Genomic DNA, 15,318 nt, shown 5'->3' with positions numbered 1-15,318 from the left:
GTGGGCGTCCTATGCTGGCTGTGCAACAGCTTTGTGATTGCATACATTAGCATATTTTTTCAGCGATAACGTCAGGTTGAGCATGGTAGGGGATGATTGATGTGCCTACACTGAATGCAGGCAGCATGTGTGTCGATCAGTCGCCCGTACACACAAGCAGATGTGAACAATATGACTATCAGATATATTGCATCTGGCATGCAGCACAGCCAATATGATATATCTGTGAAAGGCGTAGTTCACAGATGTATTGGGTGCACACACTGGCCGATAGTGGGGACTATATATATTGTTTGTTGGCTGTACTCACATTACATCATCCATTGTGTATCCAGCATAAGGGTTGGGGAAATCCTTACTTCTCCTTGAGCTGCAGGTACAGGGTACCATTTGTTGTCTCCTAAACCCCCTAAAGCTCACCATAGATGGCAGACAGACCAGGCGATTGCCATCCCCTGCAACTTACCATCTTTATAGAGCAATCGGATGAGGTTTTAAAAACAGCATATTTCAGTATGTCAGACCCAAACACTGGGTAAAATGTAGTACTTATGGGTTCGGTTTTAACAGCGAACTTGTGAAATAGGAAAAGCTAACAAACTCCTTTTCAGGGTCAAGGAAACATAAGAACCTTCAGTTTTGATATAAATTCAGGAAAAAACTTCAATGATAGCTCTGCACCCAATTTCCGTGTCTTAACTAGAGTTTATAAGTGTACAGCATCTGAAAATAATACCAAGGGGTTTCTGGGTTTCTCTTTTGACTTGCTGTAAACACAATAAAATGGCCTCTGCAAAAGATAATATTTGCACAGTTTATAAAATCTAACCAATATTGAGGCAATTAAGATTTATTACAAACAGTACTACATTATACATACAAAAAATATATAAAAATAATTTAATTAATTTGAGCTAGATTATCCGCAAAATATGGAAAAAACTAATAATTTCCTTCATTAAACATTCCAGCAAATATAAAGCAATTTTCAAATATATTGAGCAATTTTTCACTTTAATTTGTGATTACTGCAACAAATTTCCTGGGTGTACTTTATCACAAGTCTATTTTCTCTTCATACATACAGATGCAAGCAGCTCTTTGACTTTCCATGTAGGGTTTGCATCCCAAATGTATGACTGCATCAAACAGGAGTGCCACTGTCGTTTCACAAGCTAAAAGATGAAAATAAAAAGTCATTAGTAGTTAAAAAAAAGGATTATTATTACATAGATCTGCTTGGCCAGCACTCCTCATAGACTTGGCTCGGTGCCTGAATAAGGTTGCTCTTTCCAAATAATAGTGTCCATCCCTCCCATCATCTGGGCACAACTCTTACATGCAAAATAAAGAAATTCTAGTTTTGCTCTGATTTTAAAGACTAGAAATTCAATATATACTACTATAACTTTTTGCTTTTTTTTCATAGTGGCATCCTACAGAAAAGTATTATTTTGACACAGAATGCTACTGGAAAACATTAACGCAGTATGCACAGCTAAATAAAAATGTACTTGATAGAATATTAAAATTACCTGCGAATCATTGGTTCCTGTTTTTAACCTAACTCCACCTGCCCCAACAATAATAGTAAGTGCCAAGACACTGACAGTTTGGCTTCATATTGCGTTGCACCAGAAACCCCAGAACCATCGCCATAATTACACTTACCTATTAGGTATTTAAACACAAAATCATCATTCCCTTTCTCATGAAACCCTCTCTTGATCCATCACTGCACTGCAGCTTACAATCCATTTTTTTACTCCCATTTGACATAAAATGTACTTTAAATGCCATATTTACAAAAAATTTAATCTCTAATGGTGAATACACATGGGACAATCGTCAATGATATCAATATCGTTGAACGATCTCCCGGTGTGCTGGATGATCGATTTCGATCATCCAGCACACCACCAACCCATGATCAACGATCGCGGGTCCCTATAGTAACCTGGTCGATATCGACCACGGTGGCCTGCATGCACGGTCGATGGACAATATCTTTATCGTCCATACATGCCCGCGGATCGCAGGTCGTTGGTGGGTTGGAGGCACCGAAAAATGCACGATGTAAACGATAACGATATGATCGATATACAGTCAGGTGCATAAATATTGGGACATTGACAGAATTTCCATATTTTGGCCTCTATTCACCATCACAATGGCTTTGAAATGAAACAAACAAGATGTGCTTTAACTGCAGACTTTCAGATTTAATTTGAGGGTAATTACATCCAAATCATGTGAACGGTGTAGGAATTACAACGGTTTCTATATGTGGCTCCCACTTTTTAAGGGGCCAAAAGTAATGGGACTATCAACTCAAAAGCTATTTCCTGGACAGGTGTGGGCTATTCCCTCGTTATTTCATTATCAATTAAGCAGGTAAAAGGTCTGGAGTTGATTCTAGGTGTGACATTTGCATTTGGAATCAGTTGCTGTCGACTCTCAATATGATCCAAAGAGCTGTCACTATCAGTGAAGCAAGCCATCATTAGGCTGAAAAATCAATACAAACCCATCAGAGAGATAGCAAAAACATTAGGTGTGGCCAAATCAACTGTTTGGAACATTCTTAAAAAGAAAAAACGCACCGGAGAGCTCAGCAACACCAAAAGACCCGGAAGACCACGGAAAACAACTGTGGTGGATGACAGAAGAATTATTTCCCTGGTGAAGAAAAACCCCTTCACAACAGTTGGCCAAATCAAGAACACTCTCCAGGAGGTAGGCGTATATGTGTCAAAGTCAACAATCAAGTGAAGACTTCACAAGAGTGAATATAGAGGGTTCACCACAAGATGTAAACCATTGGTGAGCCACAACAACAGGAAGACCAGATTAGAGTTTGCCAAACAACATCTAAAAAAGCCATTGCAGTTCTGGAACAACATCCTATGGACAGATGAGACAAAGATCAACTTGTACCAGAGTGATGGGAAGAGAAGAGTATGGAGAAGGAAAGGAACTGCTCATGATCCAAAACATACCACCTCATCAGTGAAGCATGGTGGTGGTAGTGTCATGGCGTGGGCATGTATGGCTGCCAATGGAACTGGTTCCCTTGTATTTATTGATGATGTGACTGCTGAACAAAAGCAGCAGAATGAATTCTGAAGTGTTTCAGGCAATATTATATGCTCATATTCAGTCAAATGCTTCAGAACTCATTGGACAGCGCTTCACAGTGCAGATGGACAATGACCCGAAGCATACTGCAAAAGCAACCAAAGAGTTTTTTTTAAGGCTAAAAAGTGGAATGTTATGCAATGGCCAAGTCAATCCCCTGACCTGAATCTGATTGAGCATGCATTTCACTTGATGAAGACAAAACTGAAGGGAAAATGCCCCAAGAACAAGCAGGAACTGAAGACATTTGCAGTAGAGGCCTGGCAGAGCATCACCAGGGATTAAACACAGCGTCTGGTGATGTCTATGCATTCCAGACTTCAGGCTGTAGTTGCCTGCAAAGGATTTGCAACAAAGTATTAAAAAGTGAAAGTTTGATTTAGGATTGTTTAGTTTGTCCCATTACTTTTGGCCCCTTAAAAAGTGGGAGGCACATATAGAAACCGTTGTAATTCCTACACCGTTCACATGATTTGGATGTAATTACCCTCAAATTAAATCTGCAAGTCTGCAGTTAAAGCACATCTTGTTTGTTTCATTTCAAAGCCATTGTGATGGTGAATAGAGGCCAAAATATGAAAATTCTGTCAATGTCCCAATATTTATGCACCTGACTGTAGTTATCTTTCATATTGTGCATTTTAATCGTACAGTGTGTAAGCACCATTACTCCCTGCTAAATTCCATTCAATCTGGCTTTTGTCAAATACAATCCACAGTAACCACCTTCACAAAAGTGCTTTTCACAGCAAATACTCTATTATCATGGCATCGGCAATGCAATCCTCTCCTGATTTCCATTATATGCCATCAGCCATTTATACATGCTTTCCATCAACGAGACGTCATCCACTCCCACTACATCCTTTTTTGGAGTACCCTAAGGATTAATCCTCTAACTTTTTTACCCCAAAATATATTTAGATACGCAGACGTTACCCCCTTGATTTGAAAGGAAGGAAATCCTATAGTAGTGCCCCCATAGTTATGCTCCCATAGTTATGCCCCTGTAGCAGTGCCCCCATAGTTATGCCCCTGTAGCAGTGCCCCCACAGTTATGCCTCTGTAGCAGTGCCCCCACAGTTATGCCCCTGTAGCAGTGCCCCTTGTACAAAAAACACTTACCTTAATCCTCGTTCCTGCATCCGCCGCCGTCCTGACCGCCCGGCTGCTCCTCGGAAGTATGGGGGAGACGTCATGACGTCTCTCCCATAGTGCGCATGGGGAGAGCCGGAAGCTGGAATTCAGAAGAGAACTCCAGCCTCCGGCTAACGCGGCACTGCAGGGAAGGAGCCAGGCGCCCGCTGGTAATAACATCTCAGCGGGCGTCCGGCTTAGAGCCCCCTGCGGCGCCGGGTGCAGTGGCGCACCAGGTTCACGTGCACCTCCAGCCCTGCATCCATTACCCCCAGGAATTTCAGTTTTACCCCATGTGGGGTAATTTACCCCTGTTCCCCGACCACTGCTCTAACAATATTGGTCTCTGTTTACGGCACCTCTAATGGTAAATTTAAATATGGGGGTGGATTAAGTGGTATAAGACCCTTAAGAGTGGTTTAACCATAATTCCATCACCAATTTGTACAACTGAGCTGAAATATTATTATTCTTATTTTTCATATTTTATTAAATAAATCCTTTGTAGAAATAAAAAAAGGCTCCTCCATATGCATCATGTTCAAAATGTTACACATTGCCATTACCAAGTCCTCAATGCCATGACCACCAACTGACCCCTGGAAATTCTAATTTTATTTTTTCCCAGGCCCGTCCCTGACCGGTCGTCGCAGTGGGAAGATTGCCCAGCCATTGGATCCCAAGGGAGATTACATATTGATTATCCCCCTGCCCTAACGGCCCAGCCTCTTTGAAGTGGAATGCTGCTGAGTAACTATGGAGGTGCTGAATATCTCCAAGTACCTGAGCAAGCCCACTCTTTTGCCAACCCTAATTCGGGGAATGCAAGTTCCCCCTCTTTCCTGTGGCCATGCCTTATCCTGACAATATGTAGGTGCTAGCCAAGAACAGTCAAAAGTAAGTTTTTGAATGCATGAATAAATAAATAATAAAGAGAAAAGATTTAAACTGCTAGACAGCTTCTCCTACCTGCCCAACTCCTTAGGGCACTTAGCTAAAACCCGGGAAGTGTTGAGAGGGGAGGAGGTTTATACTACAAAAAAATAAAGATAAACCTTTAAAGTGCACAGCTCCTGCATATTGAGCAATGTCCCCATATTGGATGACGGAGAAAGTTAAGTTACCCATTGGCTTAGACCAATGCATTTTAAAACAAGTAAAAATTAGCTATATAATTATCCTTACCTTTCACACTCTCTGAAATGCCCAGGGTTTTCTGCACACCTATGCACATTTTGGAGAGGCAGCTCTGAAACTGCTCGTCACAGTCATTCTTCATATTACCACACGTGTCATAGCAGCGGTCATGCTGATTGCAACACTTTGTCATGGAGGGAATGCCAACATCGAACTAGAAAAAGAAATCACGTTAAGAGAACTATGCGAATCAGGTACACTAAACAATCTAAATGAATAATCCCTAATAATGCAGCTATATGTGAAAGAAAAGAACAGGAATAATACCATGAATTACCGGTGTGATTGTGAAGGAATGGTCAAAACTTTCTATGCGAACATGTATAAACAAGATGATCGCAACTTGCTGTTAGTGTGGTGGAAAGATTACCAATTACACAAACTAACAGAAGTCATTTTCCAACATAATATTTTAATTTACTATTTACTATGATCTGATCAATTTCAATTGGATTATCATCAGGGTTGTTGCTAACCAGACCTCGGAGATTAGGACAGGCGGCTGCTAGATGTAGACTGTCTCTGACTATCTCCAGCTGTGTCTAGCTATGCATGCGACAAATGTGAATCAGTCACCAAAAAGCCGATTGCTATACCAATGATGGGGCTGATGCAATTAGCCACAGGTCCAGTGCCCTCTGCTGGCAGGTTAACCTATCTTAAAGCTCGCTCACAATTCCCTTAAAATTCAGTAATAAACGGCAAGTTATGACGGTCACATGTAAATTCTGCAGTGTGCAGCCAATATGAAAGAGTAGGGGATCATCCTGAACCCCCCAAACAGTGACAAATACAGTAGGATAGTGTAGAAGACTGTTAGTGACAATAACTAAAGTATCTTACTCAGAAATTGCTAACCTCGCCGCGCACAGTGAGTACACAAGCAGCGTATTTCGTCGCAGTGGCAACGGTGTTCAAACGGACAGGCACGCCTGCGTTTCTCCTACCCACCCCGTCACCACCCCAAACGCTGACGTCCCGTCCGTTGATCTGCGACGGTTTTGTATCTGCGTAGGTGATCGCAGTGCTATCGCAATGCCAACTCACACACGCGCACTGCGATACATAGACAGTACGCACCATCGGCCGATCTACGTACGCTGGTGCAATCCGTAATGAATCAGGCCCTTTCTCCACAGTCGTCATTAGAATACACACTATGAACATTTTACCCCATATTTTTATTTGTTGGTACAGAACTAATCAGAAAGTAAGCATAACAGGTTAGTTTACTTTTACATTAATTATTAAAGCAAATGCATATGAAATAGAATATTGTATATCTTTTAGGATAATTTGACAAAAGTATGTGATTTAAGGTCTTGTAAACACAAGCAGTTTTCATATATTCTGCTATTTAGAAAACAGTCACATTGCTTTGTTTGGAAAATGCGTATTGTAATATTATTTGCAGTGATCAGTGTTTTATACTTGCAAATAATTGATGTGAATGCACCTAATTCACCTAGTGCCCAAAGCCTAAACATTGTCACTTCAGTGTCTTGTACACAAGTGCAAGCTCCATTCGCATGGCCAGCTGAGTAAGGCAGCTGCAGCTAGTGTACAGATCGGCATATACTTCTTTTTCCATCATTTAAACCAAAATGAACAGAAAAAGGGCGATGTTCAATTAGTTTTGCATCCGCGAAAAAGTTCGGCCTACCTGACTTTTCGCCTACATCACGTGTTTTGGCCACGAAAACTTATCGTTCGCGTCCCCGCTGTCCGCCATATTCAATTACCAAACAGGCGAAAACAGCAAGCGGCGAACGCAGAACAGGCGGAAGTACTGTCAGACTTGGAGGAATCACTCTGTACCCCACAAAAAGATGGGCTGACTTCGGAAATCATTATGGTTGTTTAGTATTAGCCCTATTTGAACTATTTAGGGTACTTGAGTGGTGGTAATTTCTTGCTATTAGTGTCTTGGTAAAAGTGATGAAGAATGGTATAAAGCAGTGTTTTTTGCAGCAAATAAGTAGTTCCATCAAATTTGGGATGCTTGTAAATGGGTACTAGCATATTTTAATGTCTCTAAAGTGAAGTTTAAGAAACAGTGAAATTCCTTCTGCAATCCCAAAAACACTGGGCCCCTTCTTAGAGCACCCCCAGAACCTTATTTCGCTAGTGTTTTAAATTGTCCCCACTTTTTTCCTTTTCACCCCAAAATTCGAAGGTGTTTTTGGGTAAACCTGTTTCTTTTTTTCCTTTTTTTGGGTGAATTGTCCTTGGTAGGGGGAGTGGGCCCCTGTACCAAGGGTTATGAGTGGTTTCCCAACATCTGCACCCCACAATATAGATTTTATACTTTTTTCACCTGCTATTCTGTGGAGAAAAAGTATCGCCTATTTCAGTTTCTTGACTTTTCGCATAGGTGAAAACGGAATGGAATTGAACACGGAGGAAAAATAAAAGCCTAAATTATTGCAAAAAAACATGCGAAAACGGCTTTGCGCTCCTAACTGAATATGGCCCAAGGTTGGAATATATTCATAGAACGGTCTCAACTTATTTGGACTTAATAGGAGTTATAGGTAGAATATTTTGAGTCAAATGGGTGTCCTGGTTTTTACTTCAAAATAAGACTCCATAACCATTCCGCTGTAGTCTTTAGGGACAGGTGTAATATGTGCAATTTATCTTGTAGTTTGAGCTCAAGGCTTGTGAGTGTAAGGTATTGCTTACATGAAAACCAAAAACAGGAGATCCACAGCCATTAGGCGGTGCAGGTTTGTAACCATAGCGTGGAACTGGCTTTGATCCTGTGGGGAAAAAAAAAGAAAAAGAGAGACACATTAATTATAGAATATAAAAACTAACAGGCTTCTCGCTTCATATTAAATCAAACTGTGGCTAGTTCCCTTCTGTGTATAAGGAGTAGTGCATTGTTACAACAACAAGAACTAAGCAACTACTCATTATATAGATTGGGGTCCCCTGTGCATGGTAAAGCCTATACACCAATAAACTGCAGTACATGGCCCCAGACACTTCTAAAGCCATATAATAAGTGACTGCCTGAAAGGGAAAAGAAAAAGTCAGTGACCTGATAAATATTCCTATATTGATGGCACGCAGATGAAAGATACATTATCTACACAAGATCTTTATTTAAATTGCATTGAAAAGGCAGATACAATGGGTACATGGTTTTATTCCAGTGAGAAGATAAGGCACGAAAGTAGTACATTGTATTATTAATAACCAACCATTATAGCATTTAAAGATCATTTTAAAAACAAGTTTTGCTTAGCAAACTAACAAAATTCTACTTAACATTTAACTATAACAGCTAGAATCTGATTGGTTGCTATGGGCAACATCTCCACTTCTAAAAACTCTCACTTTAGTAGATTTACCCCCTAGCATTACAATACTTGTGTCATGTACGGAGAACTACAGTTGCAGTCAGCATGTCAACGTTCATAATGTCGACATTGTTGAAATGTCTACCGCCAAGACGTCCACATCTGAAATAGGTCACCATTTTCACAATGTCGACATCGTAAATGCTGACAGTGAAATGCTGACATTAGATTTAGGGATAAGGACATACTGCCACAACCACAGTTTTTCAACATCAATTGCGACCACTGGAACTATCCACAGATGCAAGGGGAAGAGTTAGGCTCAGGGTACTTACTTTACTGTATCGGTGATTGCCGACATTAAGATGTCAACATATCAGTGTAAAACTACTGTTTTAGCATTACATATTAAGTTTATAATTTGGTTAAAAAATAAAAAAAAACAGGCAATACATACTGTAAACAGATCAAGCAAGTCGGCTGCGTACTCGGAAATAAATGCAGACGTTCGCCTGTGTTCAGAGTTACATGCATCTATGTGACCGCCATCCATCTATTGTGATAGTAGCCACTTTCACTCTATCAGTGCGCATTGGCACCAGCCTATACCGGATGCAAGAGATCCATCTGAATAGCCTACAGTCCTTGTATACTTGGATGTACGCCAGGACTGGACAATGTAGCGTCATTAGCATAAAGTCATAGACACAACTGCAGCAAAAGACACAAGGAAGGCAGCTACTGCGTCCTACGCAGAATCAGGCCCTATGAGGAGGGATCCCGCCAGCTTAAACCCCACCCCCTCAGACCCCGCCTCCATTAGGGCTGCTTCCAGAAATTTCCCGGGCTGGTTTTCCATCCCAATCTGCTCCGGTCCACGTGGATACTAAAACAACTAGCTCACCAGCCTTGCCCTTTCCCCTGCCGGCGTGGGGCACATGGTTGCGACGTCCATCAGCCCACTTGGATCAAGCATCAACCGTGAGCCGATGTCTGTGTAGCAGCCAGTCTTACAGCTATTTTTGCTTGGGAACCAAAGATATTTTGAAAGAGAGAGGATTTGTAAGGTATAGATATGTATAGCATGTTTAAAAGCTACTTAACTTACTATTTAAATAAATATATCCATGTGGGATTGCTTAATTAAAAAAACATAAGCACACAAAAAAGAAGAGCAAACCAGTATTGGGATGATGCAAAGTTAAGTCTATATCTGTATGCGGAGTCTATCTTGTGTGTATTCACATTGTGCAAGCTTCAAAAGAAATTGTATGCAATGCAGTAATACTTATTTCAATGGCATCTTCACTCGAGACTGAAGTGAATTGAGACATTCTCAAGTAGGCCAAGTTCAATGAAAACATGCTGACAGAATTGTGGCCTACATGGAGTTGGATTGAAGCATAATGACACAATTTCAGCTGTATCCTTTGCACCAAGGTTAGGGCTGGTGCAAGTGTGCACTGATAATAACAGATGGCAAACTAAGCATACCGAGAGGGGCTGCCCACTCACAAAGCAGCATATGGGCAAATATACTCATTTAGCCTTAGTGTTCACTCTAGCACCCTACACCTGTCAGAACCCGTGCAGTTCCTCTTTCCTGCCTGGGGTGTTGCTCTCTGCACTGGTGCTTCTAGCACACTCAGCTGATGCCACAAACTTCTGATATATATATACATACATACACACACACACACACACACCAGTGTGTCCTAGAAGCACCAGAGAAGAGAGGGACACCCCAGGCAGGAAAGAGGACTGCACGGGGTTGTGACAGGTGCAGGGTGATAGAATGAAGACTATAGTTTCATACCTGAAACGCAGGAGTAATTATGGCCACCTAGAATTCACATCTGCATCAGTCACTATGGAGTATATTTACTAAACTATGGTTTGTCAAATGTGACCGATGAATTTAAAGCTGCAACAGAAATAAATGCTAAAGCAGGCTAGTGTAGCATTTATTTCTGTTGTCGTTTTAAATCCATCTTGCTACATCTCCTCTATGGTGTCAATTCATTTAGGCATAAGGGGAGGAAGTTACTGATGCAACAGCAACTAAACTTGCCCCAGACTCATGGATTTTTGTACGCAGCCCTATGGGGTTGTGAACAAATATCGGTGAGTCCAGCGGTACCGTAAATACGGAATATAGCTGCACTTACTCACAGACTTAAATATGTGATGACTAATTGAATTGACCCATATATTTGTTTGCTTATGATGTAACTGATACAGACACATTGCACATATCAAGATGGGCGGTAGAACTGCGCTCTCGTTGACCAGGGGGTGGTGTGTTGTGGTTTCGGGGTGCTGCACCTTTGTGTGGGAGTACCTTTCCCGCACTGAAAACGTATGGGGGTAGGGGGGGTAAGGTGCGCTCTTCCTGCTAGTAATGGTGATGACTTGTGTGTGTTTGTGAGTGGTGTTAATTAGAATGTTTCTTCTGGTGGTGGTGATGTTTTGGGAGTGAGGAGGGTGTGATTGGGTATGGAGTGTAGTTTGGAGTAATGTGAAAAGGGGAATGGAATAGGATCAAAATGAGGCCAGCGAGACACAGTAATTTTGGGCAAAATCTTTTATTGAGTAGTCACAATGCTGCTCTGTTAAGATCCCGGGCAGGTGGGTGGGGTTCAGTGATGAGTGGTGATGAGACTGGGGAGGTACGTGAACCCTTTTAGGGGGCTCCTTCCCGTGCGGTTCAGTGACCTTGCACGTCACCCCTGCTGGACCTATGGTCGACAGTCTAGGAAGTCTCGGGGGGTGGGGGGATTTGCAGAGTGGGTTGGAACACCTGTGTGGCGTCCCGCGTGTTGGTGTGAGTCTTGGCAGTACTTACCTACCGGTAGGTTTTTTGTTGTGGTGATGTAGGTCGACGTTGCGGCCGTTGCAGATTGGTTGGAAGCTGCAGGTTTGTTGGTGAGCTGGATCAGCGTGTTGCTGGTGTGCTGCAAGTGCACGGCTGTTCTGATTGGTCTGCGGAGGTCAGCGACCGTAGTATGCAGCTGAAATTGACTCTTGGTCGTGCCGCTGGTGGTGCGGAGCCAGAGGTGTGGATGGGTGAGCTGCTGGGAGGCTTGGTTGCAGCGTGTGTGCTGAGACCACCCCTGGGGGGTGGTCTGCCCGGGATACTGATTCAAAAAAAGCCAGGGAGGAGGGGGGGATGTGGAAAGTGTGACCGGGATGGAGCTGGTCACTGGCGATGTTGGCTGGGCGGACTTGCGGCCGGATGTGCGGGATGCTCTTATCACTGACGGTCCCTCGTGGAAATGGGGATCGACGGTGGAGACACCCCTGGCCAGGAGTGAGTTGCTGAGCATGCCTGGGAGCAGGGGGGGAGAGGGGCTGGTCCGGGGTGGAGCCGGTCACTGGAGGTGTGAGCGGTGCGGACCAGCAGGCGGGTGGGCTGAGAGCTTTCTGCACTGGTGGTCCCTGGTGGGGATGGGGATCTTTAGTGGAGGTCAGCCTGGATCGGTGTCGGGTTTGATGTGAGGGTCTCCAACGCGTTTCGGCACAGGTGCCTTCTTCAAGGAGGTGAAGAAGGCACCTGTGCCGAAACGCGTTGGAGACCCTCACATCAAACCCGACACCGATCCAGGCTGACCTCCACTAAAGATCCCCATCCCCACCAGGGACCACCAGTGCAGAAAGCTCTCAGCCCACCCGCCTGCTGGTCCGCACCGCTCACACCTCCAGTGACCGGCTCCACCCCGGACCAGCCCCTCTCCCCCCCTGCTCCCAGGCGTGCTCAGCAACTCACTCCAGGCCAGGGGTGTCTCCACCGTCAATCCCCATTTCCACGAGGGACCGTCAGTGATAAGAGCATCCCGCACATCCGGCCGCAAGTCCGCCCAGCCAACATCGCCAGTGACCAGCTCCATCCCGGTCACACTTTCCACATCCCCCCTCCTCCGTGGCTTTTTTTGAATCAGTATCCCGGGCAGACCACCCCCCAGGGGTGGTCTCAGCACACACGCTGCAACCAAGCCTCCCAGCAGCTCACCCATCCACATCTCTGGCTCCGCACCACCAGCGGCACGACCAAGAGCCAATTTCAGCTGCATACTACGGTCGCTGACCTCCGCAGACCAATCAGAACAGCCGTGCACTTGCAGCACACCAGCAACACGCTGATCCAGCTCACCAACAAACCTGCAGCTTCCAACCAATCTGCAACGGCCGCAACGTCGACCTACATCACCACAACAAAAAACCTACCGGTAGGTAAGTACTGCCAAGACTCACACCAACACGCGGAACGCCGCACAGGTGTTCCAACCCACTCTGCAAATCCCCCCACCCCCCGAGACTTCCTAGACTGTCGACCATAGGTCCAGCAGGGGTGACGTACAAGGTCACTGAACCGCACGGGAAGGAGCCCCCTAAAAGGGTCCACCTACCTCCCCAGTCTCATCACCACTCATCACTGAACCCCACCCACCTGCCCGGGATCTTAACAGAGCAGCATTGTGACTACTCAATAAAAGATTTTGCCCAAAATTACTGTGTCTCGCTGGCCTCATTTTGATCCTATTCCATTCCCCTTTTCACATTACTCCAAACTACACTCCATACCCAATCACTCCCTCCTCACTCCCAAAACATCACCACCACCAGAAGAAACATTCTAATTAACACCACTCACAAGTCATCACCATTACTAGCAAGAAGAGCCCACATTACACACATCAGTCACACAAATTCAATATTAGGATTGTAAACCCCATAACTATGAATAGTTGGTTGTAATATAAACCATACTGTACAACTGTGCAAGTTAATGTTCAACATTAAAATACCAAACTCATTAGAAAAAAAACAAAATTACTTGTTTGTGAAACAAGATTACACAATTCTGGGCTGAACGATGCTGAGAGATAAGAATACAAAATGTCATCATATGGGAGAATTTTATCACCCACATAAAACAATAAATATATATATACTTTTTCAGCATACTGCCATTTACAGTGGACAAAACTATTTAGTAGAATGCTTTTGAAAGAAACCAATTTTTCATGTAGCCTATTTTCACATATAAAATAAATGTGATATCAACACTATTATTAGGTAACACCTGTAAAACACAACTATATTCTGCAGTGCTATACAAAATACAATCCAACATATGGAACCGTGCCATGTACTCCATAGTTTGCACTACGGCAATGAGTTAGGAGCCCCTAGCAACCAAACTGCAATTAGCTCTGTTCAAACTACTTCAAGTTAGCTAAAAAACAAAATTATTGGTTGCTACAGGTTACTGCACATTTGCAGATTAGCAATTTCTTAGTAACACCCCACACAGTGAAATGTAACTTCCTGGACCAGACAGCATATCCCAAAAGGGAAAATGAATTAAATTTAATGAATTAAAATAAAAAAATAATTATATATATATATATATATATATATATATATATACACACATATATCTCTATCTATCTATATGTTAGTGTACCCCATGATCTGAACTTTTACCATATGGTTAATTATATATAAAGCCACAAGAAATAATCCATATGAATGCAGCATCCGGATCATTACCATCTCTGCATTTATACTGGCAGAGCCCATCTTCCCCTCCTAGCAGGTCCAAGGCAGCGTTCAGGTACATGTCAATCTTATGTACCCCATTCCTAATGGACTTTAGGGTCATCCGCCAGTCCGGGGTCTCGGGCTGCTGGTAGGACTGCTGCTCCCTGTGGCCGGCAGCCAGGCAGTAGGAGAAGGCGGCGATGAGGAGGAGCGGCAGCCAGGGGCCCATGGCCAGCAGCGCTATAGCTGTGTATATATTGTCAGTAAGGACAAAGGAGGCAGCTCAGAAGCCCGGTGCATGGGGGGAGCCAGAGCTTAACTTCTGCCAGATACGACTCGGTGACAGCTGCTAACGGATGAGCGCGGCCCCATCCTCTGTCAGTTGCGCACACGGCAGCGGGACCCCATGCTTACTGCTGGCAGCACCGAGGGATGACTGGTTGTACTGCTGCTGGCAGGTGTCCCAGTATCCTGATTCCTCTAACTGTTATTAATAAGTTCTTTGCTTGGTGACATCATTACTGTGGGACATGTCTGTGTCCTGCGTCTGCCCTAACATACAGAGTATACACATGATTCAGGCTGGAGGGGCGGGGAACACACAGGATGACTACTGGGGGAGGCTTTCATATGTGCAGCAGCAGCAATACTGAAATATTTCTGGCGGGCGGTCAGGGATGGGCTGAGTTGTTTTACTGTGTGAATGTGAAAGAGAAAGTGCGTTTCTGTGGCTAAAGTACGTATCCTGTTACTGTATAAGGAAGTGTGGCAAAATATGCAATTGTGGAACCACAAACTTCAGTATAGCTGCCAGCTGTCTCTCATTTCCAGGGTTTTCAAGCTGTCACAGGAAAGCTTTCTCTCTGGAAATATCTATCTATAATATTTTTTTTAGAGACGTGGACTCTGAAAACTGAGCCCACCTGGACTTCCCGATGCCAGTGAATCCGAACAGCGGCTCTGGTGTTCCCGCCTTGCGTGGATTGCAAAACGT

At 43.7% G+C, this 15,318-nt stretch overlaps 1 protein-coding gene across 1 annotated transcript; it reads right to left on the bottom strand.

The window, feature by feature from the left end:
- Nucleotides 1-663: 663 nt before the first annotated feature.
- PLA2G12A (phospholipase A2 group XIIA) lies at nt 664-14,905 on the bottom strand. Its single transcript, XM_088456399.1, has 4 exons — nt 14,334-14,905; nt 8,158-8,234; nt 5,461-5,626; nt 664-1,175 (listed from the first exon to the last, which is right to left on the bottom strand). The coding sequence occupies exons 1-4, from the start codon at nt 14,551-14,553 to the stop codon at nt 1,057-1,059; spliced, it is 582 nt and encodes a 193-aa protein (XP_088312525.1). The 5' UTR covers nt 14,554-14,905; the 3' UTR covers nt 664-1,056.
- Nucleotides 14,906-15,318: the final 413 nt, after the last annotated feature.

The sequence above is a fragment of the Taudactylus pleione genome, unplaced genomic scaffold (genome assembly GCF_031769625.1).
Source record: "Taudactylus pleione unplaced genomic scaffold, aTauple2 ptg000703l, whole genome shotgun sequence".
Taxonomy (NCBI): Eukaryota; Metazoa; Chordata; class Amphibia; order Anura; family Myobatrachidae; genus Taudactylus; species Taudactylus pleione.
Note: the sequence above shows the minus strand (reverse complement) of the source record. Positions and strands in the feature narration are given on the sequence as shown.